At 37.0% G+C, this 21,575-nt stretch overlaps 1 protein-coding gene across 1 annotated transcript in view; it reads right to left on the minus strand.

Moving 5' to 3' along the window:
• Lama2 (laminin subunit alpha 2) overlaps positions 1-21,575 on the minus strand; it is a 575,131-nt gene that overhangs the window by 56,804 nt on the left and 496,752 nt on the right. Inside the window, exons 42-47 of the mRNA XM_028766419.1 lie at positions 16,477-16,593; positions 14,414-14,596; positions 12,913-12,918; positions 10,051-10,205; positions 2,850-2,993; positions 1,919-2,052 (exon numbers count right to left, since the gene is read on the minus strand). Of these exons, the coding sequence (XP_028622252.1) occupies positions 1,919-2,052; positions 2,850-2,993; positions 10,051-10,205; positions 12,913-12,918; positions 14,414-14,596; positions 16,477-16,593 (739 nt within the window). The remainder of the gene's footprint in view (positions 1-1,918; positions 2,053-2,849; positions 2,994-10,050; positions 10,206-12,912; positions 12,919-14,413; positions 14,597-16,476; positions 16,594-21,575) is intronic.

Raw genomic sequence — 21,575 nt, forward strand, 5'->3', positions numbered from 1 at the left:
CAGTGCTTCTCAAGCCAACATAAAGATCTGACACTTGCCAAGTATTTACCATAACATTCAAATAGGAAAAGAACAACATAACTCGATTTTGTGTAGGGCTGTTGCTATGAAAGGACAGCTGCAGTTAGCTGATGGAACAATTATACATCAAAAGGAAAATATTTTCCTCATGTTTTATATAATAATTTGCTGTTTTATATGACATGAAATGTAAACAAATTTTATGCCTTCATTTATTATTTTGTCAAATTTAATTCGGCAAGTATAGTCCAAATGAGCCACCCTTCTGCAGCACAAGCTGCATAATTCTACCTAAAATTCCTTCTAATGGATCTTAATCTGTTGGAGCGATCTTCCCAGCATTGTGGACCTCATTGTTTGTCATGTCATCTTAATGTATAGAGTAGAGTTGCTCGTCTGTAGAGTTGTGTATACAAATTTGTAGAAGTACTCATTTAAATTCAGTTACTGGAAGAAAAAATAACCCTGAAAGCTGTTATCATTTCATTTCATTTTCTTTTTTTAAATGATTGATTTCCATAAGTTGTTAAATATGAAAATCTGGTCTCTTCAGAGACAAGCAGTCATAACAAACCTTCCTAATCATAGCCCTCTCTCTGCTGTCTCGTTTCGGTAAACTCTATCTTTGAGGAGGCAGTGCTAAGTGAAGTCTGTGGGATAAGAGAATCAATTATCAACGAGGCTTCTTGAATAGGATGAATCTCTTCAGAGAGAACTGTACTATGTGAGAATAAGTGTCTGCACATGCATGGGAATGTCCAAGGCTGATGAGGAGAGTCTTCCTCAATCATTTTTTTTTCATCTTATTTTTTGAGGGATAATCTGGCAGTTAAGACCAGACTTCACTAATATGACTAGGCTAATTAGGCAATTCACTCCAGGGATTCTCCTCCCTGCTTTCTGGGTGCTAGAACTGCTAGAGAGCCACCACACCTGCCTGGCATTTGCATGGGTCTTAGAGGTCTGAACTCTGACCTTAAGCTTGCCCCACAAGCACTGTATCTACTGTGCCATCTCCCCAGCCCATCCTTCAAACATTTTATTGTAGAAAAGTTAATCTCATTTAAACTGAATTAAACTGTTTAGATCCCTCACTTACAGCCAATGAGTCTTTCTCATTCTCTGATGAGCTTTAACACCAGCCTGAAGTCTTCAACAATTCTACCTAACTACTGGCTCTTCTGGGTTCAATGGTGAATTATGAATTGACAAAAGAAGATATGTTAAGGAGAAGTAATAGGATTAATATGGTCCCATAGGTAGCCTACAAGTTCCTAGATGTTGAAAGCTGAATGAGAGTTTTGGAGAGAGCAGGGCTGATTCAGCTCCGTACTTTCCATTTAAAAACATATGGGTGGGGTCTTACATGTTAGATATGGGACCCAGTATTTTGGGATAGAATAGGTCTGGGATTATAGGTGCTGTGTACACTAGAAGAGAATGAATTATATAAAGAGAATGATGCTATTATTTATGCCCTCATGTCTGTTTAGTAAGAATAATGATACATTTTTTTTGTCTTGTCTCTTTAGGTGAAGACGTGTGAGACACCTTTTCTCAGCCCATGGCAGCTCTTATCAGAAAACACATTAAGAAGTCAGGAGCAGGAGAGGCGACTCAGCCATTAACACCTAGGTTCACAACCAAAAATATAAGATTCAGAAATTAGGATTAGTAAGCTTCTCTGGCTTTATACCTTAAATGCATGTCCTTTCCTAACAGGCAAAACAAATGCACTTTTATACACATTTGTACACAAACCATATAACCTCCACACACATGAACACTCATATGTAGCTACATTGTTGAAATAGCAAGCGATTTTTTTTCCTCATGAACTAGGAATTTACTTCAAAACCATTCCATCCAGTTATGTTATTCTTTGCTGAGAAGTTACCTTGATGCTTCAATACGGTACCAATATGAGTCATCGATGGTCAAGTCTGGATACTCCACTCGGCCAACTCCAGAGCCAACATCCCAGAGGAAGCTGACTTTGCCTTTACGCATTTCTATAGCAAGAAAGTCAATCTGGTTCAAAGAAACAGAAAAACAAAACAAAAGAAAAAAAAACAATAACAAAAAGAGCTTCAGGACAAAGCACTCTGAAAGTGGAGCTTTGGGGACTATTTTTCAATGACATGTAAAATAATTGGGTTGAGAAGTCTTCATAGTTATACCCAAGATACACATCTTCTATCAGAGGAATCTGTGGTAATTTTTAACACAAGTAAGACAGGCCTCCTGACATGAATAGCTAATGCTAACTTATGCTGGAGCCAGTCTGTTTAACACTTTATTCACGTTGAAAATCTCCCACACACAACAAGTCAAGTTAATTCTAGTGTGTGAGAGTTTGCAGGTAGAACTTGTGTAATTTCTGTTTGAGTCATAAATTCAACAAAGTGCAGGAGTTTGCCTTTGTTTGTTAGAACTCATGCACAATTTGTTATTTTCACTTCATTAACACGGAAGGCTATTATTATTGAATTTGAGAACAGAAAAAATAATTTTTATTCGTATTAGATTTTCTTCTTAAACAGCTAACTCTGACCAAAGTATAACGCTAAACAAATATCAGCACACTGACAGATAACAAGAGATATGCCTGGACACAGGAAAGAATTATTACCTCTTTATATTTATAACATAACTAGAACTGCAAACATTCCACAGCTAAGATTAGGAGATTTAAGTCATGAAAAGCTACTTTAGGCACTTTCGGGGCAGTGTTAAAGTTACTACATCCTATATAGTTTCCTCGTTGATTTACCTTTGACCTCTATACATACATATTAGCTTCTAAAAAGGTTAAATGTTAGACTTACAAATTTGACACTTCCAAGGTAAAAAAGAAGGTTGTCAGTAACAGCGGTCTTGACATGGACAACGATGTTATTGTAGCTTCCTTTCTTGATTTCTGGCTTGTATGTTCGAACACAGTCCCCTCCTGAAGACACAGATACTTTGATCTTCAAGGAAAACAAGATATAAAACCATATGAATCTCTATGACTAAATCTCTCTGTAGGTTTGAAGTATATGTCAGCAGTCATCCTCATTCTTTTCTTTGAACAAACTTTTTAGTCACCAAGCAGTATTACTAGCTATTCATATGTAGATGCCATTTTATTGACTGGGGAGGGCACAGAAGACTAGTTCTCCATTGGCATTTTGCCAATGATGTTATTGCAATTCTTCCTCTGGCTGATTAGCCTGGTATTGTTCTTGAACCATGCAGCTAACAAACCTTCATATCATGCTTTAAAGAAAAACTTTCCAAATAGGATTTTACACAAAAACAAATGGAAATGGTCTTTACTGAGGTTAGTTGGTAAAAAAAAGTTTTAACTCAATTTTCAGTGATTTGGGTATCATTTTCAGAGAAGTCTTGTTTTTGTATAGTTTTCAAGAGGGTACTGTGAGCCCACTCACACATTTACAATTAAAGGAGGCCAGGCAGAGTTTGTTCTAGATCTTCTAACAATACGAATATTAATCATTCCTCTCCGAATATATATTTCAGAATAAATTACACTTCCTATTAGGTTACCAGGAAATGAGATGAAAATAATTTCCAAATGTCGATTACTACTAATACATGTAACAGCTCCCTTTCCTTTTGAATAATACTTCAAAAATTACTATAAATTGCTAAGAATGAAATTCTTATGTGAATAGAAGGGCACTGTTCATGCCAATTTTTACTTCTATGAAAGAAGGCTTTGTTCAGTCACAAATAGCACTATTTGATTATTGGATTTAATTTCTTTTGGGTCAGGTGCAAAATCACCATCAGTGATTGCTGCTCTGCTGGTTGCCAGTGCTTGGCAGGGAGAAGAGATGAGAAGATGTAAAACCACTTTGCTACTTGCTCAAGTGTCTAGTCTTAGGATACCTACTGGCCTTACCTTGTTGTAATCTCCCAATTTTCATGGCTTCTTTCACTTTTTGCTATTCATATAGCTTTCAAGTTTAAGAAAAACCAACTAACATTATTGTTATCCCAATGGAAAACTTGGACACACTCTAAAATTGAATAGGCTACCTGATAACTCTCTGTAATATGATATGCATAGCAGGTATCTCCATGAGTTGTTTCACTTTGGGTTTGAGGGTAGAGAAAGCACTGTAGATCTTTTCTATGGAAGAGGAAATCTACCTGGAGGAAGTTTTAGATACAAAATGCTTTATGTTCAGAAATGAAAATCAAGGAGAGCTATCTGGCTCTGACAGACAGACAGATTCACATCTGGGGACTTCTGGGGAAAGAAAAAGTCTGCTGATTCTCCTATAGACTCTACAGATGCCTGTGCTTGACAACTGTTTCTTTATCTGGTCACTAGGCAAATGTCTCTATACAGAGGAATGATCTGTAAAGAAGCAGGCTTTGTGTGGTGAAGTGGACTTGTAGTTATATAGAAAGTCAACTTAGATTGTTTTGTGTCTTTGTCTCTTGTAAAGATTTGGTCTGAACTTATACTACTCAGACCTTTGAAGGGCCACTGACAAGAACATCAAACAACTAAAGATTGACATCACTAATCTGAAGAAATCCCTCGTTTCGCCATCTGAAGAGACCTCCTAAAATCGCATAGATCCTTATTGGACTTGATTTACTCTAGTACAATAGAAAAGACTGTATACAGCTCTTGACTGTGTACAACCCTCAAAGAAGAAGGTTGTCTTTACATAGACAAGACAAGGAGGGTTAAAGAGAGCATGAAATAGGTAGTGAACCCTAAGAAAAATCAGAGAAAGAAAGAGACAGATGAATGCTGGTACAAGAATTGATTTGCAGCCTCTCCAAGGTTGTCAACCCTATTTCCTTCCATCTTGGGACCATTATTTGGGTTCTTTTTGCTTTCTTCTGCTGGTCCCTGGCTCTCAAATAGGCGGACTAACTCTGTGATACAACAGATAAATAATTTGGTAGCAAAACCTACTCAGATATATTATCATAAGTTAGCTATGGAGGACCATGAGACTCAAGATGAAGTTGTTATTTTATACAGGGTGTTTCCAAAACCCATCTCCACCCAACCTAAAAAGGGGGGACTTCTGCCCCTAGACCAAGCAGAGAGGGGCCACCCAGAACCCCCTCTGACAGGCGATCTGAATTCTTGCTTAGGCTGCGAGGCTAAGCACTGCAAGGGAATATCAATAAAAGATAAAAATTTCTATCTGGGTTCCCTGAGGGACAAGCCTGACTGCATAGGGGTTGATGTCAAAAGTATCCCCTCTCCAGGAAAAAGACATCGGGATGGGTATGGCCCTCATGCCTCACTGGACAACGACAGGGGGACTGGCGCCATTACAAGGTCCCCTTCAAATACTGGAGGTCAGGACTCTATCCCTGCCTTTGCTAGTTTAGAATTGCCACAGCCCTTCTATACTTAGAGAAAGGAGGAGATGTCAGGGGCAGCCCTGCTTACACACTGTAGGCCTAAAATCAGCCATAGGCCTAAAATCAGCAGTAGGGCAGTCATACATGTATACTAACCCCAAGTCTTGGGTCTCAGTGGAAGAACATTGAAACAGATGGCTATAAACTAATGTCAATGGGCAGCTTTTGTGGAAATTTATAAGCCTGAGTGGTCATGGACCTTGCAAATAGGTAGCCTTGGCAGACAATACCAGCTTTGATGGGGACAAGCAAGCCATAGGCAGAGTCATAGTGACTTGTCCCCTGAACCTTCACCCAGCCGATACCCAGTTCTGAAGATATCTGTATTCCCCCTGAGCACCCACACTCCAGTGTCATTCCCTTCCCCACATCCTGCCTTTCTGTGTTTATACCTCTGTGTGAATTAATTATGATTTGAGAAAAAATTTAAAAAAAAAAAAGATTTGGTCTAATGAGAAAATGGATGGTCCAAGCCTGAGTGTCACCTTAGATCTCAGATATTTGCTTTGTGTTCTTCCTATTGGTTGTCTCCCCTATGATAGACTTTCTCTGCTATATGGAGTGCTGAGAGTAGTCAAAGCAGAATGAATCACAGAAATTCTATGCCAGGGAAAGGACAGATTTTCCTGGGTGCTAATACTATGATGAAGCTGTGTGGGCAAACGTCAGATGGCAGAATAGCAGCTATATAAAGAATTATCCAAGAGTCAGAGATTAAGAGGATAAAGCAACAGAAAAGGAAGACCCTGTAATAGCAAGTAGTTAGACAAAAATGCAGTTGTCAGATACTTTTTAATGTTCAAACAAAGGCATACTATTCAGTGAAATTTTAGGAATTTGCAGTGTGTGAACCAAAAGCTTCCTGAAAAAAGACCATGGCACTGAGCAAATTTAGTATCTGAAGCCTGTTATATGTGCCATTGATATCATAAGAGGATCAAAGAAGACATGAAATAAAAGATCTGACTGTAATTCATGAATAAAATTAAATAGTAGATGCAGCTGTCCCTGGCAGGAAACTATATTCAGAATCACAAAGCATCTTGGTTCACAGTGAAAAGTAACTGTGTGTAGTTTGTTTTATCTTTACTCATAAATGCTTTATAGGCTTAGCTCTAATGGGCACAGTATCACTGGTTTAATCATGAACAAGTCATGTTACTTTAAAGAACCCAATTAAATAAGCCTGCTTGGCTATGGTGTGGGGAAGCAATGAGTACATGAGGAAGAAAGGTAGGGTCATAGGATGAGGTGCAGACCTTGTCTCCAAAGCTGAGGTAGAAATAACAGATCACACAATTGGTGCACCAGAAGAGGGGTTGTCTAATGAGAAGACAGCACTCAAGTGAACTGATAAAGCTCAGTTTGGGAACCCAGTTCATGAATGTGACCATTTAAATACCAGGCATAGTTCATTTTACTAAGATTTGCAATTAAGGTACTCTGTCATACACTTTTCATATCCATAAGGTCTGATTTTCTGAAGAAAAGAACAGTATTATACCCAATATGTCAGGCTAAGCCTGCAGAGTCACCTGCTGCTCAGCCCTTACTCATTTGTATAAAACCCCTTTGAACTTGCTGTATTTTGTTTTTCTAATATACCCTGAATACCTGAAATATTCAAGCAGCCCAACTGTTTACAACTAGATCATAACTACACATTTATTCTTGTAAGTACCATATGTTCTGACTTCCAGTGGGTGTATAGGCAATGGTAGAGCATTTGACTGCATATGAACAACTTAAAATAGCTAAATCAAAACAGAGCAGTTACACAATTCTTGAAAAGAAATGTCTCAGATGTATCCCTCTTGCAAGAGGCATGAAATTTCTGAAACACAGATGTCCTCCTGTTGGGATGTTCGGTTCTACCGATTACAATATTCTCGTGTAACTTCACGGTGAGGCTTATGAAATTACCGCTAAGATGATGTTTCTAAGGTGCTCCTGGCACAACATTATTCACCTGCTAAACACCATAAACACAGTTAAATTTTGCTGGATATCCCAATGCTCTGGATATTGAATTTTTCAGCTGGTAGTTAGGCCATTCATTAAAAGACAGTATAAGTTACTAAATTATACAATCAACAAGCTAAAATAACCACTTTAAAAGAAATGCATTTAGTTCATTGATTAGAAAATGTCTTAACTGGGCTGGCATGATAGGTCAGTAGATAAAGGTGTTTGTTACAAACCTGAAAACCTAATTTTGATTGACAGGATACATCTTGGACCATGTCTCCAGAGAGCTGCTGAGGCCAGGCAATGTACGGCAGGGCTGGAGTTTGGCAAGGATGTTCTAAGGGGCTACTGCCTGGATTGGTAAAGGTAAAACCTAAGTTGCAGTGGAGACCTCAGGTGGTTTTTACATGCCAGACTCATGAGGTGTCCAACAAGGGAAACTATTGGAACAGAGCAGAGCCAAAGAGAAAAGCTGTGTATACTGTGGTGGGGCAGAGCTGGGGGAGGATGGAGATTATCCACATCTTTTACAGCCCAGGACATTCCATCATGAACGTCGGATGCTGGACAGGGAGCACCAGGGTTGATTTTGCCCTGCTATGTTTCTGCCCAATTATCCTTCCATTCTTCCCCCTTAGAATGGAACGGCTTATTCTGTTTCAATATTTATTGGAAATATGCATTTTTACTCATTTTGGTTGGGGCTCTCAGTTCAGAGATGGCCTTGTGTTCCAGAAAAAGCCTTACAGTAGAGCTGAAAGTGCCAAAGACTGTGGGGACATTTGAGTTTGGGCTGAATGCCCTTTGCCACTGAGAAGGCAAAGAACCTGATAGGTACAGCGGTCAGAAAAGTGATATATTTGGGCCAGAAAAGTGATATATTTGGGCCAGTGCTCAAAGAGCAGAGTTGTGTTGTCTGACACTGATTTTCAACTTGAAAAGATCCATAATCACTGAAGGGAGCATGTCCAGCTTGTCATCTAGATTAGGTTAAATGAAGAAAACCCATCCTAAGCATGGGCAGCAGTACCAGTCTATGGGCTGGGATTCTGAACTGAACCAAAAAGAGAAGGCAAGTTGAGCACAAGTGTTGAACACACTCTGATGTGTTCTTGACTACAGACCCAATATGACCAACTGCTTCCTCTCCTGCTGCCATATTTTCTCTGCCATGATTAACCACGTCTCTGGGGAGCATGAGACAAATGAACCCGCCTTTCCTTGAGCTGCTCTTCTGCAGTGAGGAGACAGAAAACTAATATTAAATCTGATTTTCATTTACTCTGTTATCCATCTTCTGAGTACACTACCTGCCTAATTCATCTTTGCATACTTCACAGGAAAAAGCATTGAGCATAAGAGATACAGCTTTTCATTGTGCATGTCTCCGAGTAAGTTTGTGATATTGGGCTTTATTTTACTTTGTGCAGAAAGCACACAATGATTACCTGTCAATCATTCCAGAGTATTTTCATATTATAATTGAATAGGCATCTTCTCTGAGACTATTACTGCTTCCTTTTATCTTGTATTATACTGTCTACTCTAATCTATTTTTTTCCCTGAAGTTTTCTTTAATAAATATAAGATCTTTTTCAATGTTCTCCTGGAATTTGATTGCCATGGCTTTGTTTAGGTATTTTAGATACACATAAGGAAGTACAAATATATGATATCATTCAGGCATATTCTTGGCCACTACTAAAAATAAAAACTGATGAATTAATGAGAACTTCTTTCTGATCATCCTAGCTACTAAGTTTCTCTAATGAAATATTTTATGAAATTTTAAGTTAAAATCGATAACACTAAAAAGTGTCTTATTAAAATCTATCATTTCTAAAGTCATCTTGGTTTAACTTTGCATATCTAAAGCTTTACAATGACATTTAAATATCCCAGTTGAGGGCCAGTGAGTAAGAATCCTTGCCTCCAGTCTGATAGAGCGCAATCTGTAGGACCTACAGGGTAGAAGGAGAGAACCGATGCCTACATGCTGTCCTCAGATACATACACATACATGATGACACAAACAAAGGAAATAAATAGCATAAAAATGTAAACAACCCATTACCTCAGCATGTAACCGAATTCTGTTTATTGAATAGTTTTCTAACTGAATAAATATAAAGCAAAATTTCAAGTGAGATATTTCCTATTTTTACTCCATAAATACAAAAATAAATCCTGCAATAAAAATAAGTTGTTGTTGTTGTGTGTGTGTGTTTATAAAAACAAGCAAAAACTATATAATACTTAATTAAAATAATGTTTTTATTTCTCCTGTGCTTGCTTGTGAACTCAGGTTGCAACCCCACTCATTGGATGTTTTAGGTCTTCCATGAGTAGGACACTCATATGCCTTTCAGTGTGCAAAAATAAGTGTTGCATTTTGTTGTTTGCGTTAGTTAAGAATCAACAAAATATACTGGGCTTCCTAATTCTCCATCAGTAAGTATGGTTTATCATTTTCATGAAATGGTTTTGAATCTATGGGGCGGGGGAAGTGCTACTTCTTCCTTCCTACCTACTGGAAATAGCCTTAAATTTAAAAGGTAATAGATGACTCATTCATCAGGCCTGTCGAGGAAGACTCTCTCTGGGAACAACAGTAACACTTGTTAGTAGTTCTTAATTCTGAAAATAAGATCTTACAGAATTAGCTTGCTTCCGGGCTTGGTTGATCAGTTCCTTTATTTCGGAAATGTTTTTCTTTAGGTTGTCCTCAAGTTCCTTGATGGGCTTGAGTTTGTCTATTAGCCGATCAGCTTCTTGTTCTAGATTTTTCACAGTAGCACCTGCATCTGCAACTGCATAGAGCAAAATTAGCATCTGTGTGTAGGGGTTTGGGGGTGCATGCATCAGCTCCCACTCCAACCAAGCACCACCACCAGACATGGGAGACAGAAGCAGGAAACTTTATTGATTAATTTCATTTTGCCCGTGTGACAAAAGCCAGGCCGTGATTGATGGCTGAAAGACAGTGATGCTATAAGGCCAACTGTGACTAGTTTAATTAAGATTAGAGCAGGCCAGAGATGTTAGAGAAAGTCTTCGGCTTTGTGATTAAGATGAAACTTGGCATTAAAGGCATTAAGGACAGAAAATATGAAAAGCTTAATTAGAGCTGACTTCTTCATCCCAAAGCTGACCTTTACACGACAGTGCTTTAGTCACAGAAAAATGAAAACAGGGTGTCTTTAAAGTATCATCTCATCTGTCCACACACAAGCCACATTAAAATTAAGGTTCTTGTGCAAAAACTATTTTCTTTTGTTTTTCTTTTTGTTTTTCCTTGCACATGTTTGCAAAAATTGTATTCCCTTCTTTCTCTTTTTGTTTTTCCTTGCACACATTTGTGAAAATTATATTCTTTTCTTGTTCTTTTTGTCTTTCTTTTCACACATTTGTGAGGGAAGCTATGGAGACATGGCTTCAAGAGCATTATCATATTGAACACTGAATCTAAAGTGTTATACTTTAATTAAACCTTTCAAATTTCAGTTCAACTTTGTCTTCATTATTCTGTACTGTGTATTGGTTGTGTTCATATTAAACTACTCTTTTTGTAGGTTACAAGAAGGTTGAATATTTGCAATTTTAAAAGCTTTAACTTAAAAATGGTTAAAGATTGTCTGATCCAAAGACCTCGAGTCTGCTCACATGGCTGTGGAAGATGCCGTGGAGAGGTGTAAAAGGGGTGGGAAGCTAATTATTCAATTTCTGGGATGCTGGCCATCTTATCCAAACCATGGCATCTGTGTTTGTATCATTTATCTTTCTATAATTGTGACCCTAAAACAAAATTCTACAAAGTCCAAAGCTACCTGTTTTGTTAGACTTATGACTAATTTGCTGTTTGGCTGATGTTGGGATGCTGAGAACTAATCTTTAGGCTTGAATTCATTGTGTTCACTTGAACATAAACTATTATTCTGTTTCATTTTGGTTTTTTTCTGAGCTAGGACCAGAACCTGGGGTCCAGTGTTTGATAGACAGTCCTAAACATCAGCATCTTTAAACTGCACTTTGAGGTAAGTAGTTTGGATTTATGGTCATTAATGTGGATTGTACTGTTAGTGGAATTTAAAAGAATGTATAGCTACTGCTAACATTCTCAAGGCTCTATCTGTATAGGGAGCATCATTGCTACCTCTTGGTTTCTGTACTTGTCCCCTGTTCTCTTTCTTCTAATCCTCTAGTGCTATTATCCACAAGTTATTCTAGAATTAATGGAGTTTCACAGCTAGACTCATGACAAAGAAAAGGAGGAGTTAAGCCAAGGTTACTAAGGCTAAGGTAAATATTCGACCCATTTCTCCTAAATCTCCTGGAAGCCTTTTCAATTGCTTCAAAATGGAAATAAATGAAGGTTTGCCCTCTGTCCTTTGCCTCTACTATCCTAAGCTGTTTAAGTTCTGTGGAAATCATCTTTCTGCAGCTCTCAGACCCAAGTCATCTGTGATGCTGAGTTTGAGGCTTCGTGTATTTGAAAATGTTCTCATTTTGTTCTCTAATTGTCTGGCTGAGTCGACTTCAATATAGCATCTCCAGTTAGCGTTTGATAAATGGAGGTTTCTTCTGGAATCTTATCATCTGTATGTTGTGCTCTAGAATGTACTAGCATGAACTCTTCCTAAGTACTCTCTTCTCTGCTATGTTTTCTCCTTTGTATAGTTTGGACGCCCTTAGGAATTGCCTGGTTGTACTTTCGTTTTTCTTGACTAACCCTCCAAATATCTTTTCCATTGTTTTCTGAATTTTAACTTGTTAGTTGCTTAGCTTATTTTCATGTCACCTTTACTTTTCTTACATTCTGTTCAATGGCTTAAGACTGTTCTTCAAGACTCTTATAGTAATATAATTCTTCTATAATAGTTTCCACAAAGGCCAGCCTCAATTATGTTTGTTAGATTTTGACTTGATTGACTTTATTATCATTCTCCCTAGTAATTTATAGTGCTGTGAAGTTCAGCTCAAATTATGATATGTGTAAGAGACAATATTTTTATAGTTAAAAGAGTTACTCATTTATTTAGGACCAAATTTATTTCAAGAAGAGTTGTTTAGAACCAATTTAATTATGAAAAAGATTAACTTGGAATGAGTGAGCAAAGTAAGCTTTGGGGGTGTTGACAACATAACCTATTTTAACTACTGTAACTCATGTGCAGGGAAGTTATTCGTGCCCCTTGGCTGAATTTGTACTATCAGAGACATGGTAATTTATCTCAATCTGTTGAAAAAGTCAGTTTTATACTTTTATGTGGCTAAGATTCAAATATTTCACTAGGTTTCCATAGTATTATTAAAACATTTTATACTGAATATGCCCACGTACTAGTCTCATTGGCAAAAGATTCTTTTTATGTATATCAATTGGCAATTGTGTAAAGAGAAGCTATGCAGGGCTTAAAGCAGTTCGAATATATGGTCACATGCGAAACTGAAGCTTTTTTGCAATAAGCAGAAGAGTATAGAAGTTATTAAACAGCATACAGGTGAAAGTATACATACTGATTTCTGCAGGTAATTTCATATGGAAGTAAAAAAGAAGAAATTAGAAAATTCATGAGGAAAATATTTTCTACAGGTATTATGAAACATCATAAAAGCGACACTTTTCAATAGATGCTCTTTACAAATACACTGCATTTTAATTCACATAAGTACTGCAGATAAAAGCACACAAAAATATGATCAAAGAACATTTCATGAAAGACATTTTAATTAACAAAAAGAAAAAAGTCCCTTTAGCAGGCTATTTACACTGTAGGAAATGTTGTTGAGATAAAAAGATAATATTTGATGGATATCCAGCAATAGGTGTTTCTTTTATGGAGGATATGGTTACATAAGTAACAGAACTATGACAATGGCATCATCAGCTAAGATTCATTCTGAACCAAGCCAAAGATATCTTACATCATAAGATAAAGAGAATAGTAAACTGGCAAATTTACTTTTAGATCTATTTTCTCCTGACTTGCAAACATGCTGTGGCATGTGAGAAGCAATAACTCAGGTGGGTGCCTAAAACATACAGGATTATCTCTGGGTCTACATAATAAAGAATAATATTTTCTTTATCCCTTTCTTCCTTGAAGAATGGTAAGGCGGTAAGGAGGGGGTCTTTCTTCCTTCCTTCCAGATCGTAAGTACATAATTTTTGTCTTTACTCTCCTCCTTGCCCAGGAAGCTGTCATGAGCATCTTCCTGAATGACCACCATAATAAGGTCTCCTGTCATCACAGTCTATAAACGTTCTTATACTTTATAAAAATGCTAATAGTCTAGTTTCTTAAAAGTAAAAAAAAAAACTTAAGCATTCCTTTTATGGAAATCATATGCCAAGACACTATCTTACCATGTGACAATGAAGGAAAATATTGTAAGAAATACTAATGTTTGTGGACTAACTTTAAATAAAAATATCAATCATTACACTAAATTCTTTCAGATTTCTCAATAAATTCTAATTAAGTCAATGAATTTGATGTACTATATGCGATGTGAAGAGAGTGGCAGTTATAAAGTAGATACATGCCTTATTTCATAGAGATATTAATTGGACTCTAAATAATAAATACAGAAAAACCTCTAAAGTTAATTCATTTTAAAGTGGTATCTTGCTCTAATAGGACTGTCAATGAGTGCGCCCCTTAAACTCTCTGTTCCATGCAACTCCAATCTTAAACCTGTAATCACCTGCGGATAACCATATTTTCAATTACACTGATGGATTAAAAAGTTTTGATATATTTGATATATATCCATATATCAAATAGCCTATAAACTTTGAGAGTTCCTAGCCTCCCTTCGATTGGATAAAATTAAATGAAGAAGGCTCCCAGGCAGAGCTGGGAGACTTTGGTGTCGGTATGGTGGGACCTGCAATCTCACACCCAAAGAAGAGCACACGAACTCTAGGGCTCCAAGTTCTAGCCCAGTGTGTCCAGGCTACCTTCACCGCATGAAGACATAGATGATATTGTCACAGTGAGAAAGGAGCTCTTACTGTTTTTGGAAGGATCTTTCACCACAGCGTTAGTTTTGGCCACGCTGTCTGCTAGCTTATGGTAGTTTTGCTTCAGGCCATCTAGGTTCTGATGCAGATCTTTAACCTGGACCAGGACAGCTTTTGCTGTGTCATTGGCTTCTCTGGCTTTCTCTTTGACAGCCTGCAATTTAGCAGCCATGTCTGTTGACACAAGTGGGCATGAGAAAGAAAACAAAGAAAAACGTTGATGGTTCCATCCATGCTTGACAGAGAGAAGCTGCGGCTGGCTAACCTCAGGGACGCCTTTACAGAGGGCAAAGGCGCAATGGTGTGTTAATCGGCTGTAGCGAAAAGAAACAATTGTTTTTTGTTTATTTTAGCTAAATTAAATTTTCTCAAAGAGCTTTATGAGAAGTGCCCAATTAGTGTCTAAAATAGCAAAGTGATTATTCTCTAAGTTTGCAGTTTAGAGGATATATTGGGATTTCCTGTAGAGCATATTAAAGGGAGGAATCCATACTTATGGTTCAAGTACCTACATCAGAACTAGAGTTAAGATTTAACCCGCTATGTTGGTGGGAGGAAAATGATTGTGCTTTCATTTTAACAGACTTCTTGGGAATGTGAGAGCCTGTGATTGTGTGTTTCTATTTGTTTTCTGCATGGGCATTTCACCGGATTCCAAAGAGTTAAGAGTTTCACAAAAAGTTACTCAATAGAATAGAATAAAATAGAATCTAATTTTTAGTATTTCCTATGTTATATGTATCTATAGCATTATTTCTGGATCATAACCTGTATATAAAACATAGTTCTTGTGGTTTGGATATAAAATGACTTTTGCAGGTTCCTGTGTTGAAGGACTTGTTGCCAGAGCTGAGACTTTAGGAAGTATTTGAATGATGAGGTATCTCTTTCATCTATGGATGAATCTACTGATGGAATAATAATTTGATTGCATTATTAGGATGGGAAAAACTGTGAAAGATGGTGGGCCTGACCAGAGGAAGTAAGACACTGAGGTATGCTTTTGAAGGGTTCAGATGCTTCCCAGCCTTCTTCCTCTGGACCTCTCTCTGGTTTTGGCCACTGAGAGGTAAGCGGCTTCTCCTTCTACACTTGTTCTCACCATGATGTTCTGTCTCACCTCATGGTCAGCTGGGGAATCAGTGGACCGAACACTGCAACCATGAGCCAAAATCAGTCTGTTTCTTTAACCTGTTTTTCTCTGTTTTTTTTTTTTTTTAAATTTCGGAGATATTTTAGTTTCGGAGATATAGAATGACTAATACAATTGTACAAACAGATTCATGCTTGTGTGTCTATATAGGTGGTTAAGGACACAGGCTCTGAAGAAAAATTGCAAAGTTCACATCTCATACACATCACTTTAAACAACAGCCTTTAGTATTCTGTTTCTTATCTGCAAAATAAAAATAACAATTGTATTCACCTTGTAGAATTACCATGAGAGGTTACATATGCTTACTAAAGCATACTGATTAGTAAGTAGCTATAATTCACTGTAGTCTGCCGGTATAGTATAAAAATAAGATCCCTAAAAGAATTTTCACTGTCAGAAACTGATAACAAACAATAATTGTAAATAGTTTTAATCGGTTGTTTGATATTGCAGAGATGGGTTTACCAGTAATGTTTTGGAAATCTGGATTGGTTAAGAAGTTCATTTTAGCTAAGCAAGACATGGAATTGCTATAGGCTCTTGTCTGTTGCTATAGAGACTCTAATAATTTGTGACTTTCTTATAATAGAAAACAGAACATTATGATTTTGTTCTTTCTCACTGCTACCAGAGTTCTCAGACCAAAACAAGGATGATAACATAATAAGATAACATCTATATTTTCCTTTTATAACATATTCCTATTCATGTCACTAAGGGCAACAAAGAATAAGCACTGTCATAATGTTAAATGAGGTTCTGATTCTCAAAACAATAATGCATATTTAAGAAAGCCTGTATCTAATGGAAATGCAATGTTAAGGAAAATGATGAAGCTAACAAGACCCTTCCATGTTTCAGATCAGCTGATACAGAATGCAGGGACCTCAAGACTTACCATTCGGAATGGCTGATAACTTGTCCATAGTGTCATTTAAAGCTCCTAGGAGTCCACTGTTTCTAAGGTCAGCAGTTTCTAACCTAGTTTTCAGGTCATTTAGATCATTGTGATTTTCTGTGAACATAAGCCAAAAAGAGACAAAACAGTTTATATTATTCTTGATGTACAAGTTCAGTTAACTAACACACAGTTAACAAAAAGCAAGAAGAAGGAAATAATTTGTTTATTATTGTCTATCCATTCATATATCTCTGCATTAAATATATAGATTTATGGCCATTTGGCTCTTTAGAATGTTTAGCCATGCCAGTTTTACCTACGTATCTAGTCTCCATGACTTAATTTGATGGTTTTCTATGGGTTAGAAACCTCTAAAGATTTAATCTGCTTGTGCATTTTTGTTATTCTCTTGATCTTGCTCCATTGATTTTTACATACTCAAATTTTATTATCGAAATGGACCACTGTGTTAGGTGTTCAAAATCTCATATATAACCATAGATAATAACATCCTATTTCAGTAAACATCACTTAGTGTTATTTGGAACAGAAATAAAAACTAAAGCAAAGGAAAAGCAAAACAACTCAGATAAACCTGCCATTTTTCACAGAGAAAGCAACACTTTTACCAAATCCCTCAAAAAGACTTCAATAAAGTCTTTTGTCTTGCTACATTAGCTTATGTTATCTTGCACTCAAAACCAGTACCTTCAAGTAATGATTTAATATTAAATGTGTACATATTAGCTTCTTTATTTTATCATTCTACTTCTATTAAAAATTAAAACTATAGGTTAGTTTTTATTGTAATAAGAACTATGTGGTTTATATTTTAGCAATGTCAAGATCTTTGAAATCGTGTTAAGGGTAAATAAAGATTAATTTAAGGATGTAAAAAAGGTAAGCTTAGAAATATTACTGAGATCCAATAAGCCATAAGTGGTAGTTTGAGTGAGAACCACTGCTTGTGACTCCCCTCCATGGTAGGGTGAGGTATCTGAACACTTGGTCCCAGTGGCTGCTGATGTTTAGTGAAGTTATGAAGGGATGTAAGGAGCAACCAGACCTGTTGGAAGACACTAGTCACTGGAAGGCTTGAGGGCTTTTAGCTTTGCCTGACTTCCAGTTAATTCTTTTTCCTTCCTGGGTGTGGATGAGAATGTGATCTCTCAGTTACCTGTTCCTGCCAACATGTCTTACTTGATTACATCCATGCCTCCCCTGGCATTATGGACACCCCTCCAAACTGTAAGCCAAAATAAACTCTTTCTTTTATAAGTGGCTTTAGGTCACAGAGTCATAGTAAATCATAGCAACAAAAGCCAGTAATACAATATTTTCATATTGAAGGAGTTCATCATGAGTTTCTTTTCTTTCATCATTTATAAATGACCAGTTGAAGTTGAAAAAGCAAATTGCATAAAATTGGCTTTGCTGAATAGCATTTGCTACTTCTGACTGAATAAAGTGGACCACTTCTTGGGGAAAATAGTGTCTATGTGTGTTTGTGTGTGTGTAATGTACCTGTGTATGTGCAAGTATATGCATCTGTGGGTACATGTGCATATCTCTGCAGAAGCCAGAGGTCAGTATTGTGTGTCTTTTTTCTCTCACTCTGTATCTTTATTGTTGAGATAGGGTTTTGGGTCTCTCAGTGAACACAGAGTTTGCCATTTTGGTTCGACTAGCAGTCCAGTAAGCTTGGCAAAAACTCTTCTCTCTACCTTCTCACTGGAGGCTAGGAATCCAAGTTCATATTCTTGTACTTATCCTTCATCCACCAATACACCTCTTTAGTCCCTTTGAATATGTTTTTGATAGTTTATTATACCATAATGTTAATTTCCTTTGGGATATGAACACTGGTTTTTTTTTTAAAGACAGCCTAATGAAATGCAAAATGGAGAAGAAAAAGGCAGAATCTCTAGATTAGGAGCCACATTGAAAAAGGACAAGTAAGAGAGGGATCTTTAGTCTTCTTGAAAGCATTGTGCAGCATTTAGTAGCAGTCACGGGCAGCTGGCTGTCAGTGAGTGTGTGATACATACCACTCGCGATGCTGACAGCTCTAGCAACCCCTTTCCTCCTTCCTCACATCATGATTTCAGGAGGAGGATCAACAGAACAAGGGCATCAGGCAGTAATGGTCTTCCTACCATTACTCCTTCCATCCCATACCTGGCCTTTCTGCACATTTCTCCATCTAACTGTCTCCATCTCATCTCTCTTTTGTTGTTACAGTTGTTACATTGTTATAGAAATGAGAGGAAAGTTTCATGAGTACAGTTCATGTGCAAAAATGATAGGCTAATATGCCATGCCTTATGCACTGAAGATAACGGAAAAAAACTGGGAAAGACTGAGTATAACAAATTAAAAAACAAAAAAAGAACCAGTTATAAAATTAAAATACAATACTCAACATTATCATGATTAAAAGCAATAAAGCAGAAGAACCATATATATATATATATATATACATTTATATATATTTATATGTGTGTATGTATATAAACATAAATACATATCTATCTCTATATAGTATACATATATGTGTTTACATATACAAATGTGTATGTTATGAAGCCTCTACAGTAGTAAGTTTTCATATGACTTTTTCAGTTATTTCTCCATGTATTCCCTCCTCTGACCTACCTTCCCCATTCCACATAACTCTTCTTGTTTCATTAGTCCTGTTTACTCATTTAAAACACTAAATCTTTTCTCCATTTAAAACCACCCTCATGACTCCTTACTAATTTCCTGACTTCTGTGATATTTCAAATAAAACGCACATATCTAAAGATTCAAAATAATCATAAATCATAACCACATGTGATACCATGAGCTGCAGTGACAGCTAGCCTGCCAGGACAGCCCACATGCAATAGTGGCACAAATGTCATGGTAGTAACCAAATATTATCTGCTTGGACTTAATACCCACTTCACTCTGTAAGATGGAATTCATACCTGGTTACCATTTTTGTAACCAAGAAGATCATAGGCCAATAGATAATAGAAGAGAACCTACTATTATTATTCTACTAATGGATATAGTATTAAATTGGGTACTAATGACATAATTGCTATACCCATATATTAGTGTATCTCTCAACCTTCATCAGAAGCTCCACTAGTTTTTTTTTTTTTATAATGGGTGTTAATTAAAGCAAAGACACACAATTGGTATAGAGAATAAGAATCTACAGAACACAGGGGCATCTATATCATATCCCTCTTTCCAAGGCTCAAGGTTCACTGAGGAAGAAGGAGCAAAAATGATGATGACAAGAGATAAAGATGGTGAGAGTATTTCTGCAGTAAACAGTATTTCCTACACACGAAGAAACTTGCACATATGAGCTTACAGTGGTTATGGTAGGATGCACCAAATCTGCACACGCTTCAACTAGATAAAGTCCCAGCATGGAAAGGAGATATGAACAAAGTCTTACCCATAGTTGAGGAGCTGCTGGCAACTTTAGAAGATGGGAAGACAATTTTTGTTAAGGCACCTGGCAGGGCAACCATGTTCCACTGGATGCCAACCCACCCAAGAGTAAAATGGCCAGGACAAACTGAAGTTGATGAATTTGATGGGTTTTAAAAATAGAAGGACATGAAATTGAGTTGGTAGAGAAGTAGGGTATAGTTCTGAGAGGAGCTTAGGGAGAGGGTGGATATGATCAAAACATACTGTATGAAATTCTCAGGCAAACAATAACATCAAGGAAAAAAGTCTGATAATATCAAGAGTGTTAGAAGTGAAAACATGAAAGAATTCAGCATTTCTAAGAGCACTTAACTTTATTAGAATTTTAAATGGACATGAATTTGGTTTGACAATTTTTTTCAGTGCTTGGGATTGAATTCAGGACTTACACATGTTAAAGAAGTGCTTTACCACTGACCTTTGTCCCCAGGCCCAAGACTAGCAGTTCTACTCTAAAATGTACCCCATTATTACGTGTGTGGCACAAGCCTGAAACCTCAGCACTTACAAGGCAGAGGTAAAACAATTATAGGTATGCTGGTGTAAGATATACAGAACAGAAACTTTAAAAAGTTTGCTAATATATATCATTAATGTTACACATTAGATGTTCATCACAGAAAAAAACCTGTTATGTAATTCAGTTAAGCATGTTTTTTACATTAATATAGCATGTTCATGAATGATGCAGCCTTTAAAAATAATTATATGAATATATGCGGGTATATAATGATCCTTAACACTTTTTCACTAATAAGTAAGAAACAATGTCATGGTTTGGATGAGAATGGCCCCCATAGGATAATATATTTGAATACTTATTCCTCAGTTGGTAGAACTGTTTGAGAAGGATTAAGAGGTATGTCCTTGTTGAAGGAAGTGCATCATCAGGGAAGGGTTTGAGGTTTCAAAAGATCATACCATTCCTAGTATCTCCTTGTCTTTGGTTAGGGGCTGTGTCTCAGTTGTGTGCGCCCTGTTACTGCTCCAGCACTGTGGCTGCCAGCTAATGTGTTCTCCATTATGATCATTGACTCTAACCCTCTGAAACTATAAGTGCCCCCAAAACCTAGTTTTTCTATACATTGCCTTGGTGTTTTATCACATCCACAGAAAAGTAACAAAGGCATATACTATACATATGATGATATACATGCAATAATTTGTCAGGGCAGAGGTTGGGAACTAGATAGGAAAGAATATACCAGAAAATGCTGCTACACTTACCAGAGAAGCTAGGAATCAATGCAGCAGCTTCAAAAACAGGAAACAAAAAGTTCTTATTTTGTATATTTTGTGTCTGGTTGTACTAGTTAAATCTTTCTCTGTGCATACAATTGTTCCTTAAGTCTTATTAAAAGTATATTTAAATGCTAGGAAGAATTGCATCTTGGTATTACTTGGCAACACTAGGATTGCTATTTTCTTTTTTTGTTTGTTTGTTTTTTTGAGACATGGTTTCTCTGTGTAGTCCTGGCTGTCCTGGAACTCACTCTGTAGACCAGGCTGGCCTCAAACTCAGAAATCTGCCTGCCTCTGCCTCCGGAGTGCTGGGATTAAAGGCGTGCGCCACCACCACCCAGCTTAGGATTGCTATTTTC

Source organism: Grammomys surdaster, unplaced genomic scaffold (genome assembly GCF_004785775.1).
Source record: "Grammomys surdaster isolate TR1022 unplaced genomic scaffold, NIH_TR_1.0 168, whole genome shotgun sequence".
Classification (NCBI taxonomy): domain Eukaryota; kingdom Metazoa; phylum Chordata; class Mammalia; order Rodentia; family Muridae; genus Grammomys; species Grammomys surdaster.